Below are 16,532 nucleotides of genomic sequence, written 5' to 3'. Positions count from 1 at the left end.
CCATGGGTTTTTACTGTGATCGGCCAGAGCTACAGAGATATCCCTCTTTTAGACCCCACCCCCACCCCCGTTCCTTTTGAAAGAACGTCCCTGCCAAAGAATTAAAATGTTTTTTCTTGCCAAAAATTTTAAAGTATCAAAATTAGTTGTTCACTTTTGGAGGTCTATGAACCGTATAAAGACAGTAATCTGAATGATTTAATAGACGATAAATCGTTTTAATAAATACCTTTCATGCTTTTTCCAGTTTGCAGAGAAATTCCAAGAAGTAAAAGAAGCTGCCAAACTAGCAAGAGACAGATCTCAAGAGAAAATTGAGACCTCAAGCAATCATTCCCAGGTCTGTAATTTAGCTTTAATGCCTGTATGCATACAGGATAAATAATTTAAAGTTAAATTTTCTAATGGACTGTACCAGCCTCTGGCGGCAAGCTTAAAGTATGTAAAATGAAGATTGCAGAAGGTAATTGTCAGCTGCTGGACATTAACATTGTCAGAGGAATATTTTTCATCCATCCACACGCTTTGCCTTCATTTATATCTATTTTTTTTAAGCAATTCTTGAGCTGTTACAACTTCTTTAATAACGGAAAGCTGTACATGCTTTGATTTGTACTGTTACGCTTACTTTGGTCACTGGAAAGTAAGTCAGCGTAGTGCTTCAGCAGGCAGTAGATGAGATTCATCGAGGTACTTCTTTTTGTCCTCCGTCTAATCTACTTTTGCAGGAGTTCGGTTTGCCAATGGAGTCTGACTCGGTGGCCGTAGTGTTTCCTTGCCCGGGTGTGACTGATGGAAGGCTGTGGGCTGGGAAGAGGGGCTGTGTTTGTGTTCTGTATTTGTACAGTGCACTTCTCTAGGCAGCACACCTTGACATAGCCAAGTGCCTCCGTCTCCAGGGAAATCTGGATTTCTCACAGATTGAGGAAGTTGAGGGTTGCCCCAGTCTTTCCATGTTTGTAATTTCATACGCGTTGTGTTAGGTAAGAATGAACCCTGTTCAGCGGGCGTTCTTGGCCTGGGTTAACATCTGGAGGAAAGTTAGATGAATTTTGATCAGAGAGAAATTAAGCTGCGTGATCAGAAAAGAAGTTGCTGAGTGCTCTTAAGTCTTGCGACTACCCCTCTCTGTGGGGTCCACAAAGATCAATCTGAGAGGCTGTACTCATTTTTTGAAGACTTTGTGCATGGCCTTTATGGTTCACTTTGTTTGTTCTCTGTTGGTGATCAGGACCAAGCAGTCTATGAATTGTATCTCTTTGGAGGAGCAGTATCTTCTTTTTTTTATTTTTGGTTTGGACCCTGTGCTTCCAGGTGCACTGTATTGTTTCATTATCTTAAAAAACCCAAACAACATTTAGAAAACACAAGCCTTTTCCATTAAAACAATTTTTTTTTTAACACTTTATACTTCCATTTCTTGTATCATTATTACTTTTTCATTCTTTTTAAACAGACCAGCTTTGCAGCCAAGATGTAAAGGGCATGCGTTTGTTACGGCTGTTCTGCCAGGAGAGCATCCGCAGCCTAGGTCTCAGCAGGGTGGCACGGGATCAAGATTACAAAGAAACTGGTGTTGTGGTGTTGCAGGAGATGCCCAGTGTTCATTTATTTGTGTGTTGTGCTGCAGGAATCTGGACGTGAAACGCCATCTTCCACTCGAGCATCTAGTGTGAATGGGACAGACGACGAGAAGGCATCGCATGGTGGTCCTGCTGAGGCACACCTCAAGTCTGAGAATGATAAATTAAAAATTGCTCTAGCCCAAAGGTGAAGTTCCTTTAATACCTAAATTGCATTGGAATAGCGTGCTGTAATTATCTGATGGTTAATGATATTAACAGGAATTATTCAAATGTAATTGCACTAATTTAAAATGACACAGCAGACTGGATGAATAAGCAGATTTTAGCAAGTATGTCCCGGTATCCAGTTGAGCCATACTTACCATTTATTTTTTTCCTGATCTAGTTTGTGATGAAATAAGAACTTTTTTACTCTGCTGATGCCAACTCTTATAGCCACTTTTGTTAGTGAAGTTTTAGAGCTACAGAAACAACATTGAAGCCATGGGGGAGCAATTGCTACTGATAACATGTGAAGCCAATCTCTTTTTCTCTTTGAGTTTGCTACATTTACTTTGATGAAAATAGATATGGATATTTAAAATTATAAAAGGGAATGAACTCAACCATAAAAAGTTGAAGTGAGAAATGTAATTCCACCAGGCTGCTTAGAAGTCTTAGGGGGATGTTTCTAAGCTAGGGACAGTGCCTCTTGAAGTCACATTTTTTGCTATTTGATTTGATAAATTATTTGAAAATGCTGAGAAGAGTAATTTGCAGCCTTAGTGAAAATACAGGTGTCGGAATATGCAAAGTTACGACATTAAAATAGAATCTTTCTCTACTGGGATCTTGCCTTGTCTGCCTCTTGCATATGAATATATCTGTGAATGGAAAGAAAACCTAACAGGATCAAGCTACTCTTAAAAAGCTATTTAAGAAATAAGGCAGCGGCACCATAAGCAGCGCTACCCAGTGAGCAATTCTAAGGTTGCATATATTATATTTGCAGTACCTCATCTCTCTTTATTGACACTTCAATAGCGTAACCTATTTCAAATCATAACATTTGCTCGTTCCTGCTGCTGAAGACACCTCCACAGGCAAGTAGCGACTGGCGTGTGGGGACCTTCAAAGCCTCCCTTCCATTCACTCTTTAATCTCGTGCTCTACGCTGCAGCTTGAAGCTTTGGGGAATGAGTAGTTTAATTCTTCAGCATTATGTAACACTCCTATATTTAAGGCTGAGCATTAAAAAAAAAAAAAAAAATCAAATATAAGCAGTGTCAACCCCCTGACATCTTCTCTTCTGAATTATCGTACGGTCTGCAAATGTGCAGAGTCGCTTTGCTGCACGGGTACCAGGTGCCCAGGTGGGTGCTGAGCGAGGCACGGCCGCCCGCCCTGGAGGTGAGCACGGACCGTGCGTGGCCCCGGAGAAAAACTCTCTTTGGAAAGAGTATGGAGATCGCATCCATCTGAGTATGCTTGATCTTATAGCAACACGTTATGGGTAAACATGTGCTGCGGGTGGATGGTTTGCAGTCAGGTAATGATACACAGGATGATGAGGTGAAGCCTCCTCATGGCACCCTGGTTTTCTCAGCTCATCCAATGTGAAGAAGTGGGAGACGGAGCTGCAGACGCTGCGGGAGAGCAACGCCAGGCTGACCACGGCGCTGCAGGAGTCCGCCGCCAGCATCGAGCACTGGAAGAAGCAGTTCTCAGCCTGCAAGGAGGAGAACGACCAGCTCAGGACCAAGGTAGCAGAGCATACCCACAGGAGAGCCGTCCCTTCCGTTAGCCGCTCCTGCCATTGCTCTTTCTCTTGGGTTTCTGCTGCTTTTTGTCTTTGCATGTGTTAGGAGACAGATTTTGTCTTTGAAAGGGAGGTGGAGGGGGGATCGAGGCAGCTGCTTCCCTCTGCACACAGCGGGCAGGGAAGTTCCAAGGGCTGGGGCTCAGTGGGAGGACCAGCGCTGCCACATCCCCTGAAGCTCCCTCCTCTTGGTTTGGGAGACTTGGTGTGGGCAGGGGCTGCTGGCTGGGGTGACAAAACAGAAAGGTTTTAAAAGTGGGAGTACTATTTCATACCCCTTTCAAAGCTCGTTTTGAACTGCCAGGTGATGAATGAGCAGAAGGCAAGGTTGTGGCCTGGTTACCCACGGGAAACCAAGCTGGGAACCCTTCAGTATGAGAAGCAAATCCCGACGGCAGATGGGGAATGAGGGCGGGAGTTATGTCCCCAGCTGGCTGTGAGCTGGGTCCTCCAGCACTAACGCCAGGCACATCTCATCCAGAAACCTGCCAAGAGGCACCATCAAAAGCCTTTCCCCCCGCCTCCGTTACTGAGCACATTTCTCAGTAGTGTAAGACCGAGGGTGAGCAGCGGCTGCAGCAGAGAACAATTGAGGGGTTTAAATTTTTAAAGGCTCAGTTTAGAATAGTCATTGGTATTGTCTCTCAAATAATCCCATGCTATCTGTCAAGAGCTGGTAGCAGCCCCACATAGCGGTGGCACCAACCTGGGCACGGGGGAGCCTGGTTTCCGTAAGCAGGGCTTGCAGGGGTAATTTCACGTTATTCATCTTAAATGTCTTTGAAAGAGCCGGACCCTTTCCCTGCTCTCTTAGATGGATCACTGGGACGTTTGGTGTAGAGATCAGATTGCATCAGTCTGGTGAGGATTATTGTTTGGGTTTTTCTGGTTTAGTGTTTACTTTTAAAGAGGGGAAGAAATTTCATATCTTTTTGTATGTCAGTAGGCTGCAAATAGTATTTCCGTGTTGGAGGCGGCCTGGGTTGCCTGTCAGCACTGAAAATCCATGTGGAGCAACCTTTTCTCCTGGCGGATACTCTCTATTCACATGTATTTTAGGTGTGCACAGTGATAATTCAGAGATCAAACCAGAGCTGTATTAACTGACGTTACATGAACAAATTAATATTAATTGTTGCATGATTTGGGTTCCTATATCCAGTCTCTTTTGGGTAGGGGAGAATTGAGAGCCTGGAACAGTATGGTATAAGAAAATAGCGTAATTTGCTATTTTCTACAAATGACTAACTGCTAATTTGTAGTTTTTTGCTTTTCCGTACTGTTGCAGAGCAAAGTTGTTCTCATTAACTGATGAAACATGCCACATCTCAGTAGCTGTAGCCTAGATAGGAAGCGATTATCAAAACACTGCCTTACTACAGCTGCAAAGTCATCGTACCGGTGACTAGCCAGGCTGTGCAGCAACGCTGTCTGGATACTGCGCTGTCTTTTTCTGCGCAGAGAGGTTTTTCTGAGCTTTTCCCCCATATAGGTTCCTTGCTCGGCGCTCACGCTGCGCCGCTGCAGCGCCCTGGGAAGCTCCTTCTCCTTTATTAATTGGGTCAGAATATTTTGCATATTGCTCTACCTTCAAGTGAGGGAAGTTCTAATCCCAAAGCAACACGAAGCTGAGAGTTAAAGCACATCCTTTAATGAGCTGGCCCGTCAGCCTGTGGGAAGTGCATCTCCTGGGAGCTCGGTCCAGAGCTGGCAGGAGGAGGTATGGAGAGAGCAAAGCATGTCCCTGGGCGAGAGAACAAAGCGGCGTGCGTTACTCTGAACTGGTTCTCCCCCCGAAGTTTTCATGTTGTGTCTCTCGTACTCCAGCTAGAATAATAAGCAACCCTGGAGGGGGCAAAGCCGGGAGCGCTGGAGAGACTTCTTCTCCTTGCTGCGTTAAGAAAACCTATCCCTTACAGTCCTGTGTTGGTTTCACAGAAATGAAGTGTGGATTTTATCCCCAGCCCCACTTATTTTAGCAGCACGTTCCTGAGTAATTAGATGAGATACTGTACAAGAGAGAATAAACACAGTCCCGAGGCTTCCTAATGGATGTGTGAATTGGCTCTTTTTAAGGAAAGAAGGGGTAATTTTGTTGCAGTGAATCAAGTGCTATGATCTAGAAACGGATCCATGACAAATTAAAATTGTCCGCGCTTCCCTCTGCTCAGTGGAGCAATGCCCCTTTATATCAGGCGTGGTCTGCCCCAGATTTTCAGAAATTTGAAAAATTTCACCTAATGTCTGACATTTCTTAAAGATTGAAGAACTGGAGGAACAGTGCAATGAAATAAATAAAGAGAAAGAAAGAAACGCACAGCTGAGTAGACGTCTGCAGGAACTGGAAACAGAACTTCAGGACAAAGAGCTGGTAAGTGCCCTGCACACAGAAATGGCTTGCTTTAGGGTCTGAGGGGGTCTTTCTGCCACTCGCTTGGGATGTAGATTTATGGACTGGCTCACCTACAGCCAGAAGCAGCCCGATGCCTCAGGGTGTCACCCCTTTCTGGATTTTCCATGTACAACTCCAGCAATAGTTTGATAGAGTTCCTCAGGTTTCAATTTCGTGATGTGTTACGCGCTGTGACAGCGCACTTAAATTTGGCAGTGGCCAGTCCAGCCCAAACCACGACAAGTGGTTGACAAACATGATACTTGTAGGTATACAACACTTTATTCCTGATACAAGAGCTGCAGTGGTGAAAACAAGTTGCCCAAAGCCAGACAGACGTGTGCTGAGAACAGACTTGGTTGCCAATCCCCATGTCCTGAATTCCCATAGACATCAGGAGCATCATTAAAAAGGCATCATTTACAAAATCACTTGGCATTTGTGTAACAAATCCTATTTCTTTTTCCGGATGGCTTGTAGTCTTCAGCTTTGCCGTTTTACAGTCTCCCTCTGATCTCAGGACTAGTGCCAAGAGTGAGAAATTCAGATTCATTTAGAGTACCCCTGTTTGTCATTTTTGACATACAGGGTGTTCTTTTTTTCTACGGAGAATGATATTGATGGCTTGGAGCCCGCGAACAGTGGGGAAAATAATGGGGTCCTTGGTTTTTTCCTTCATTACAGTGACCAAATGCTCTGTGCTGGCTGAAGAGAAAAAGCTGTCAGCAGGTGCAGTGAAGTTTGCCATGTGCCATTACAGCATCTCTGCTGGTGCTCTTAAACGCGGTGCTGTTAAGGGGTTTTAAGACGGCACAAGGAAATAGTTTAGGGAGATGGATTTTGATGCACTGTTATAAATATGTTTTTCAGCCCCATATTTCAAAGGAAAATGTCATGCTTTCTTCCCAACCTTTCTGTGGTAATAGCATGTATAATAACCCTTATTCTCTGCTAGCATTTTCCTCAAGATTCACGTCTTTATGGTACCAAATGAACCAGAAAATTGATTGACTTGTGAATATTACATGCCTGTCTTCCATTTACACTGACAATATACTAACTTGTTTTCAAACTGCATGCTTACATTAGCAGGTTCCTCATTAGGTCTAAACCACCCGTAAGTAACTTTTTCATGGTTTTCAATTCAAACCAGCATGAAGCCTGCTCACGGACGTTGCCATGTAAGAGGAGCTGCTGATACCCTCATCATGTAGGAAGAGAGGAGAGAGAAATGTAAAGACATGGGAATCAAGATGATATATCTAGTGAATATCTAGTGAAATATTTATATTTTTTTATATATAGATCATAAGCCATATAGCATATATATACACACACTGTATCATACTATATATAATAAGTATACAGTATAGTAGTGTATATATATAGTAAATACATATAGTATAATATATTTATATTTTGAGCTATGAACCCCCAGACATTATTTATGTGTATACAGATATATATATATATGTGCATGGGAACTCATATCTCAAAATGAAGGGTAAGTTACCCTTTCTTTCCCCTCTATCGGCAGCTGGGACATTGCCTGGATATAGTTACTCTTACATTAGTTAAATTCTTCAGTGCAGTTCACAAAGAATCTGTAGTATTATGTGGTTTGTCTTCTTACATGATCATAAACTAATGCTGAAAAACTGAGAGGAAACAATAAAACCAGTTAGAGTTGTCCTGGAATTGCAGACTTTCTCAAAAAAAAAAAAAAGAATTTATTGATGTAATGGGGCTTTTGGCAAACCTCGGAAGAAAGCAACATGCTGTCCAGGATACACTGGATTCTTGTGAAATTTGGGAGAGGCGGGAAGTGCTGAATATTGATGTACTTAAAGCAAGGGAATGGGGGGCTTGAGGAAAAGCGCTGTTGTCGGGTTCTGTGGAAGAGCTTGACTTTGGACTCTGTTACACTCGCATTGTGCTGTAAGTTCAGCTGCTAGGGAAGAAATCCCCTTTCGTAGCCAAGAAATCTGCCTTTCAGGTAGGGCCGTTTTTTTCTGTGGGTGCAGCTCAGAGAGGATCTACCCTGTTTACTCTTGAGACGGTCACCCACAAGGGCAGATTCTGGAGGAGGACCCTGCAGTCTCTTCAAGTCACAGAGATTCTCTGGGACCTGCAAATGTGCTTTTCAGATGCTTTGACAATCCTTCCATAAAACGTACAGGCTTTTTTCGAGCCTTTCCATACTACCCACATTGGTGGTGTTCACTTGCGGTGTTAACGTGCTCGGCTCTCCCAACTCCCATCGGAGACATGGTCTCCTATCAAGACACATCGCTCTTTTCGTGAACTCCTTTCAGCCAGTCCTCTCAATTTTGATAGTGATGCTGGAACCGAATACAAATTTGGAGGGGGGGAGGGTTCGCGGAGCTGCACAGTGGAGGAGAGCCCATTACAGCTGCGCTCTGTAATGATGCCTCTATATATTCAGCTCGTAACACCATTGGCCTTTTTTTGCTGCCATATATCATTGAAAATTCATGTCTAATTTGCTCTTTGCTACCATCTATAAATTGCTTGCAGCATTACAGCCCTTCAGATTTCTCTCTTACTGAATATATCTTTTGCATAGGTATGTGTTTTAGGTTAAGGTTTCATCAATATAATTAATGGCATACATGCTAGAGATTGGATTACATTGTCTGGTTTAGAAATAAAAAGTCAAAAATATAGTGCAAAAAATGTATTCTAGTAGAAAATTAGCATGAGTTTTGGAATGCAGACATGCTATTTTGATTATTTTGCGTCCAAGTACCGTATGGAATACAATAAAATATGCAAAGTCATTTCATATTCTCAAGTTTTCATTATGTTTTAAATTGAAGCTTGCATTCTTCTTTTTTTTTATGTTTTCAAAGGAACTGGAAGAGCTCCGAAAGCAGGGTGAAATTATACCACAGCTAATGTCAGAATGTGAATCTGTATCTCAACAATTACAGGTACAGTTTAGCAATGAAATGAATTTTAAAATAGTTGATACATTTACTTTTTTTCTCGTAACTATATGCTTTTCTCTGTTCAGTGTTTGAAGGCAAAAGAACTGCAGTTGGTAAAACCAAGAAATACTAATTACATGCGAAATACACCGTGCCCTTCCCAGCACAGGAGTAATTAAATAGTTCCATTTCTTTGCCTTACTGTTTGCAGAAGTTGGTTTGCCTGGGATCATGTTGGATCTACCTCCTGCGGATCCCAGGCTATCCTGTATCCCGTTTTCCTGCTGCTCTGGGCTCACGGAACCGCACCACAGCCACATGTGGCAAGCGGCACTCCGAGACCTGCGGCTAATTGCCGTGGCGGCACTAGGGAAAGCTTGTTGGAAAGAAACAGATGAGCGTAGCTCCACGCCACCCGGGGAAAAAGGTTCAGCTGAGGATGTGCTCACGTGCCGCGTTGTTCCTTGCCGGCTAAGCGTGGCTGGCCGGGCTTGGCTGTGCACATGGGGCTCCTGCCGGGCTCTGGGCTTTCCACCTCCATCACTTGTTAAAGTCAGGGCTTGTGTAAATATAGTAAATTAGTGCATGAAAGGAGGACAAATATAAGGCATCTCATCGATGAAGTCAAATCCAATCCATCACACTGATAATCTAAATGATCTAAAATTATTTAGAAGGCTGCTGAGGAGTGCAGGTGCTGAAAATGGTTAAAACAGGAGTTTTGTTTGATTCGGTACGGTACAGTATGTTGTCTGTGGGATTTGGAGCATGTGCTTACACGCATGAGACGGAGAACAATAGGCAGAAGAGCTAATGAGAGGGGAAAATAATAGAACAAACTGCAGCAAGGGAGGTGTTACACGGCTGCCCTGTTCCTTGCCTGGGTGCTCACACAAAGGGGAACTTTAAAAAAATACCAATAAATCCAAAAGTGCTGAATAAAGCAATATTATTCCTCAGGCAGTATTTTGTAAGCTTGTTTTTTCATCATAGATAATTCTGTATGTAATTGGTGGCACAGTGTCTAATTCTGCAACTGTAGCACTGACAGAAATCTATGCACAGTGCATGATTTAAATCCAGCTGAATTTTAAGATATCAGCCAAGTGACAAAATCTGATGGAAAGCGTCTTTTCCAGTTAATCTCTGTCCTTTCCTGCATGGGTTTTTTTTTCCTTTTAATCTGACTAGCCCATGTCACTTGCTCTCAGAGGTGCTTGTGTTAATCGGTTTGCAGAAGTCGGAGCGAACTTTTACAGCCCGGCTGCCATTTGTTGCTGTACCCTGTTAAATGCTGTTCATCCTTCTTCTCTGTGATTCATCTTATCGTCTCTTTTGTCTTTAAGGCTGCTGAGGAAAAGAACAAAGATCTTGAAGAGAAAGTCAGAACGCTAAGGACGGAAGTCGAAGAGAGCAAACATAGGCAGACCAACCTTAAAACTGAATTAAAGAATTTTTTAGATGTACTAGACGGGAAGATAGATGAATTACATGATTTCCGACAAGGACTGTCTAAACTTGGGGTTGACAACTAGATGGCAATAGATTTTTTTTTTGTAATCTAGGGTCTGGATGTTTGATGTTTTGTTGATCCCAAACGTGTGTTTTACAAAATATAACTAGAATGTTCCACTTGTTTGCATTGTTTTTGTACATAGAGGCTGAAAATTTGCTGTGGGGGTTTTTTGGTTTGTTTTTTGGTTTGTTTTGTTTATTTTCCAAACCAATCGTGCTGCTCACTGAATTCTGTTGAGATTAGAAACTTTCTGTATTGCTGCTCTGGCTTTGTGGGGTTGGGAACAGGTAGAGGGTTCTGTCTCAGGAATCTGGAACTAGATCTACCTTAAAATGAATATGCAGTTAGTCGTTGCAGGGAAAATTATATCTTTCTTAAGGGCTGTTGCAACCATAGAAACAGAAAACAAGTCTTTTTCTTGTCCGGATTATCAGCACTCCTAGCAACATCCACTTTTATTCCTTGGTGGAGCAGAGAGAAGATTAGTTGGAGCTCCTGCAGTTTGTAAAATGTGCCTGTGATGAGCTGCAGCCAAGTGAATCGCTTCACGCGGATACCAGTATCTTTAGGGACCATGCCAATCATGCCTGATTCACCGAAAAAAATCCAATGGATTTCAGATAACCTCCGATATAGGTTGCGTGTGCTTGCCTGGACCAACCGGCTCAAAGTCAACGATGTGGGAATGAGTTTCAGCTCTTCAAGTCATGCATCTTACCCGGTAGGTGAGGACAGCTTCTCTTGCTTAGCAAGATCACCTCTCTTTGGCCTTCGATTTTGAACCCATATAGTTCTGTCGTTCATGTGCATCTCTGAGATAATGCCCACCCGAGTCTCGGGACCAGGTATTTATTTTAAAAAGCGGTATGTTGCTGGTTTGTACACAGGGCGCCGTTGGTTAACTTCTGCAGCAGTGGAGAAGGAGACATTGACGTGAAGAGCAGTATAAGGTTATTAGAAAGGGGGTTGCTCAGAAGCAAGGTTCTGCCCAGGAGACTGGCAGGGTCATGACCGCATGAAATTAAACCCCTTTCCTATGATTTCTGCATTCTCGCCTCTGTCTTTGGCAGCAGGGTGGGAATTAGTCACCAGGTTAGACTGTCCAAAAAAACCCCCAACCTGAGAGGCAGAAATGCTGTTGTATTCTCGAACTGATTATTCAGCAGCTCTAAATACGTTTTGAGAAATTCAAGTTCATACGTTGGGCTCCAACGAGAAGGAAATTCCCTTAATCACAGGGAGGGATGTAGAAAGGGCCAGAGAGGAGAATTCAGCCCAAGTTTTGCTGTTGCCCCCAGGACTGCCTTCAGCTCCTTTCCCTTCTTTCCCCATAACCTGGTTTGAGGTTCTGTTTACACAGGATCTGAATTAATTCAGGAAAAAACTTTTGTTTATGTGACGTTATTATTTGCTTAATTCAGGCGAAAGCTTAGTTAAGCACCATGTTAGTGCATTCCAGCAGGGACTGATATAAAATGGCCATGCTTTTTTTTTTTTATTTAGGGGCTTTTTTATTTTCTCAGCACATCTCAATTATAAAAGTGACCTTTAAAAGAAAGGTGGGTTATAGATGAAACATGCATTTAATACTTTTTGCACATGGATATATAACCCCCATGCTGGAGACAGGTTCTGTCTGCGATTGTCCCTTGAATTTTCATTTCATCTGTTGCCGTTGCGTTACCTTCATTGCCTGGGTTTTAGACAGGACTTTGTGCATTTTTGCTTTTACTCCTTTTAAACAGCGGATGTGAAACCGGGACCTTTCATAACCATTATGACCATTTAAGTCTCTTTAAAAAAACATTGCTGTAGGCTGTTGATATTCAAAAATAAAAATCAGGTACGTAGCATGCAGGCGTGTGAAAATTAGACTTTGCCAGCGTGGAAGATTCAACGGTTGCATAATGTGGGCTTAGATCAGACTTCTCAAAATTGAAAATGACGTCAGAAACTGTGTGTGGTTGTGCACAAGTAGTCTCCATTTTTAGTCTTTTTATTTGATAGCAAGTCAGATAGACACTGTCATTTAATAGGCAGCTCTTCCTGCTTCTCCTCTCCTCCCATGCTGCTTTAGTGTTCCCAAACTGCAGCCGGTCCCTCCATCAGCTGGGGGCCAGGGAATGACGCAGCTCAGAGCTGCAAGCAATACCGGTAGTCAGGGTCCTCCTCATCACGGTGTTTTGCTGCTTTCACACTGCGGGCCCTGCTCCATCTCCTTTTTCCTTTTTGCTTTTGAGCAGTCTTAGGGCTTCCTTCTTGGTTTTAATATAAAATATGATTTTTAACATGATTCTGGGTAGAGGGTGCAAAAGACTGTGAACAAATTATTTTGTTGGGGTTAATGCAGATCTTTTTTCCCATTTAGCCAGGTCTATCTCAGATCCAGTTCATTAGGAATGTATTAACCCACTCTTGAATTGCAGGAAAAGTGTTTCTATGGAATTGCATCGATTTAACAGATGGAGTTTAATACTGTTGCATTAAACCAGTGCACAGCTCTGACAAGGGCAGCTATTTCTGGGTGCTTTGTGCCCACCAGAAGAACAATAGGGGTGTCCTCAGAGGAGTCGCTGCTCTGGCTCCTCTAGTCGTGCCCCAAATGTATGTCTTCCTTATCTGCTACAGCTCTGGTGTTGAGTTGTTAGGGATGCCCCTGCATGGCTGTACACTATGGGAAACTCCATCCTTCAAACATCCAAGGTCTTGCTATAATTACCCCCTTTCTCTCTTTTTTCCTTCCCAGCAGCAGTGAGTTGAGAGCTTCTATGTACGATCACTTAAAAACCTCCCCCACACTCCATCTCTTTTAACCTTTCCCTCTCTGACGTTGTATTTTTCTTCTTCAAAAGATAAAAGTGCACAAGGAAGAGGCGGCGCATGCTCTCAGGAGCGTTTGGACGCCAGTGCAGCTCCCGTCCCTGCCCCAGGGCTGGAGCCCCGTGCGCCTGCTGAGCGGGGACCGTGGCTGTCACACACTGATCATTCCTTGATGCTCTGTGGTGGCCCAGCAATAACCCCTGTGTGCCAAACTGTGAGCCCCACGCTGCTCTTCAGGGACTCGTCCTGGCATTGAAACGCCTCCTCCCTCCTGGCAGGAGCAGTGGGGCCCCCAGCCTTCCCCCACCAAAATGCTCTCACCCTCCTGCGGATGCATTTGTTCCTCCTGTCGGGCACGTTGGGGATTCAGCCCCTTCCAGGAATCGCGGGTGGCTGGTGGCCAGCTGCTTAGGGATGGCCCCAAATGCTGCTGGGGCCAAGAAATGCTCATCCCTGTCCAAGAGAGCGTCTGCAGAGCTTGATTTTATTAGTCATTAAAATGCAGTGCTGTGCAAAGCCTGATTTCCCCACGCCATCGGCAATGAAGTAGGTCATCGCTCCGTCTCCATCGAGCCTGAGCGGACGTGTCTTTATATGGGGTTATATCTCACCTCGGGCAATCCTGGGTCCCCTCCCTGGGCACAGGTTTCTCCCTCTAAGTGGCTGATGGCAGGATCTAGCCTACCTCATTTAAATGGTCTTTTGTTAATAGAGGTCTTGTGCTTGGCGCTTCCCGTGCCGATGGCTGCCGGCTGCACTGCCGTGGGTCCCACCACGCTGCCCATCCTGCCTGTCTGGCCCCGGTGGCATCGGCAAGCTGGTGGCTCTGGGAGCAGAAAATCTGTGCTGGCCTCTTGTGACACCATGGGTCAGAGGGAGAAAGTGTCTTACTGCCTTTCCTACTGGCCTTTCCAGTGAGACGCTCCTTTGAGCTGGTGTTAGAGCTGCTGAATAATGGGAGGAGGCAGTTGGTGGCCAAAATGACAAATAAATAGGTCCATGTTGTACTGGCACAAAACCTAAAAATATTCAGTGACATAAAAATATTGTTTTCCAGGGGAAAGAGTGTTTCATTAGATACATTATTTCATGTTCTGGAAAATGACCTCAGCACCATCTTGGCATAAATTATTTCAAAATGAAAAACCGAAACATTGTTTCCCACCCCAAAATAAAACAGGTTCACCTTTTGCTCTTTTCCTCTTTGGCTGAACCTTTATTTGCTGATTTTGACTCAAATTCACTGGTCGTTTCGTTTGGCTTAGAAGTGCATTTTCAGCAAAAGTAGTACTTTCCAGTGTTCTTCTGTCTGCGTCTGTCTGGTGTCTCCTTTACTAAGTGAGCTCACGGAAGAAAACTGTATTTTCTGTAAGAAATTCAGTCCCACCATTCACTTTCTATATCCTAGTGTTTAAAAGAGGTACTTTTTAAAAGCAGTTTTACCCTGGGTGCATCTGTGCCCAGAAAACAAATGTTATTTAGACAATGCCTTTTTTTTTCCAGGCGAACACCTGATTTTATTTTTTTGTGAGCGATTTAGGGTGGACGTTTTTTAAAGCTGCTCAATGAATTAAGGCAAGCGGGAAGGGTTCCTGCTGGTCCTCCTGCCGTCCCTGCCGCTGCCGTCGCTTTCAAAGCATATGAACGGAAGCATCAGTGGTGTTACGGCGGGTACTCGCCGGGTGCTCGTCCCACCTTTGCTCGGTGGCCCCTGTCCCCCCGTCAGCAGGGCACAAATTATCCACAGGCTTCTGCACTCTTCTGTCGCGCTGTTGTTTTTTTTTCCCCCAAGTGTTCATTTTCTCCCTTATTCATTTCTTGCCACCTTTGGCTGCTTCATAAATGACCGAAGGAAAATTCCCTGTGGTTGCCGCCGCCTCATAGTGCTGGGAGCATCTCGGCTCCGAGACTGTGCTCTTCGTCAGGCTGTTCCAAATAGTTATCTCTGCAAAACCCTTCAGGGCATCCATGGCTTGTAAGGAATATAGCGCTGTCTTCCAGAGCCTGTGGATTAGTGAAGATAAAACTGCCCTCAGGGGGAGATGCCTCACTCAGTGCGTGGCTGATGCTGAATCCGAAGGGAAGGGGTGGAAGGCGGAACCGGCAGCAGGTCATTTTGATGATCATTTCAGCAGAAGCTTCGGTGAAGGATGTGCCCTGCCCGCAAGCTGTGGCTCTGCCAAAGGTCTAGGATGGCTGTGCTGATCCGTCAGCTCATCCACCTTTGTCCGGGCAGTTCTGGGCTTGTCAAGCCTGTAAATATCCAAAAGTCCTCAGCATATCACTAACGTGGCAATGTGAGGGATGGCGGGCAAATGGCCACACGCACAGCTGAGCAGTGCTGGTTTATGGTCAGATGCTTTCAGTCAAAAATAGGAAGACCTGTTGCCATCCTTCGCAGGCTCAGCGGCACCAGAGACCCCTCGCAGAAGGGCAGGTTCATCTTTCGGGGGGCTGCGAGGCAGCGAGGACCCCCGGCCGGGCTCTCGTTGTGGGCACTGGTTAGCAATGGTAAAGCACAGAGCTACCCTAAGGTATTTTTTCTTTCCATGGATTTTGTTCACCAAGCACCTGTGTGTCGAGCAAAGCAATACATAGCCACGAGCCGTTTAATGCAGACGGACCCCCAAGGGCAGAGCCCCGTCTGGCCGATGCAGCCCAGCCGGGGACACTGCGCCTGGAGCCCTGCGCCCCTGGGAGCTGGGCAGGGCTTTGGGCTCCTTATTAGAGCATGAACGTGGCAGTTGTATGAAATTCCCATGTCTTAAATACCGTTCTCTGCGATAAGCACTAAGGTACCTGCAGCGGAATGCAGAGTCAGGAGGAGAACGATAGATGTGGGGAAGGTGCTTCCCAAAGGAGGGCTCTCCTGCAGGCTGCGGGCAGGGCTGCTCCTGCCGGGAGGGCTTTGCTTGCGTCCCTGGGGATGTCGGGTGTCAAACCAGTTTGACTTTCTGCTGTGTTTTGTCTTACCTCTCCTGCTTTTTATTTTGCTTTTTTTTTTTTTTTTTTTTTTTTTTAACAGATAGCCTAGACATACAGTCTTTGGATGAAGGTGCCTATACCTCCAAAAAATTTTTATATGCACATTTGAAATAGGTTTATTTTTCCTTTCTGGTCATTTAGTTACCTAACAATAATGGCACTTACAAGAAAGGCACTTGAGAAAAGTCTGTCTGTATTTTTGTTTATGTTTAGGTTTGTTTTGGGTTTTTTTTTTTAACACTGGTCAGCAATAATTATTTTAGCCATAAACTAGCTAAAAAGACTGATAATGTAGGATTTGTGAACTAAGCTTCTAAGTTTGCGGTACGTTGATTAACTTGGGTGCGTGAAGAGGGAGCTATGCTCAATAAAAGAGTATTTTGCAGCATTTAGATGTTTTCATTTGATTGAGTAACAAACAAAGCACATGGTTTTTAACATGAATATACCCCTTGTAGTTGAAAGTTCTGAGAGTGTTTTAGTG

General features: G+C 44.3%; 1 protein-coding gene across 1 annotated transcript in view; it reads left to right on the top strand.

The window, feature by feature from the left end:
• The window catches only part of HOMER2 (homer scaffold protein 2), a 64,609-nt gene extending 48,528 nt beyond the window's left edge, over positions 1-16,081 (top strand). The window contains exons 4-9 of the mRNA XM_063345975.1: positions 248-340; positions 1,631-1,770; positions 3,172-3,328; positions 5,645-5,755; positions 8,650-8,730; positions 10,074-16,081. Coding sequence (XP_063202045.1) covers positions 248-340; positions 1,631-1,770; positions 3,172-3,328; positions 5,645-5,755; positions 8,650-8,730; positions 10,074-10,262 — 771 coding nt within the window. The 3' untranslated portion in view covers positions 10,263-16,081. The remainder of the gene's footprint in view (positions 1-247; positions 341-1,630; positions 1,771-3,171; positions 3,329-5,644; positions 5,756-8,649; positions 8,731-10,073) is intronic.
• The last annotated feature ends 451 nt before the right edge of the window (positions 16,082-16,532 follow it).

The sequence above is a fragment of the Chroicocephalus ridibundus genome, chromosome 9 (genome assembly GCF_963924245.1).
Source record: "Chroicocephalus ridibundus chromosome 9, bChrRid1.1, whole genome shotgun sequence".
NCBI classification, from domain to species: Eukaryota; Metazoa; Chordata; class Aves; order Charadriiformes; family Laridae; genus Chroicocephalus; species Chroicocephalus ridibundus.
This window is presented reverse-complemented; position numbering and strand designations above follow the sequence as displayed.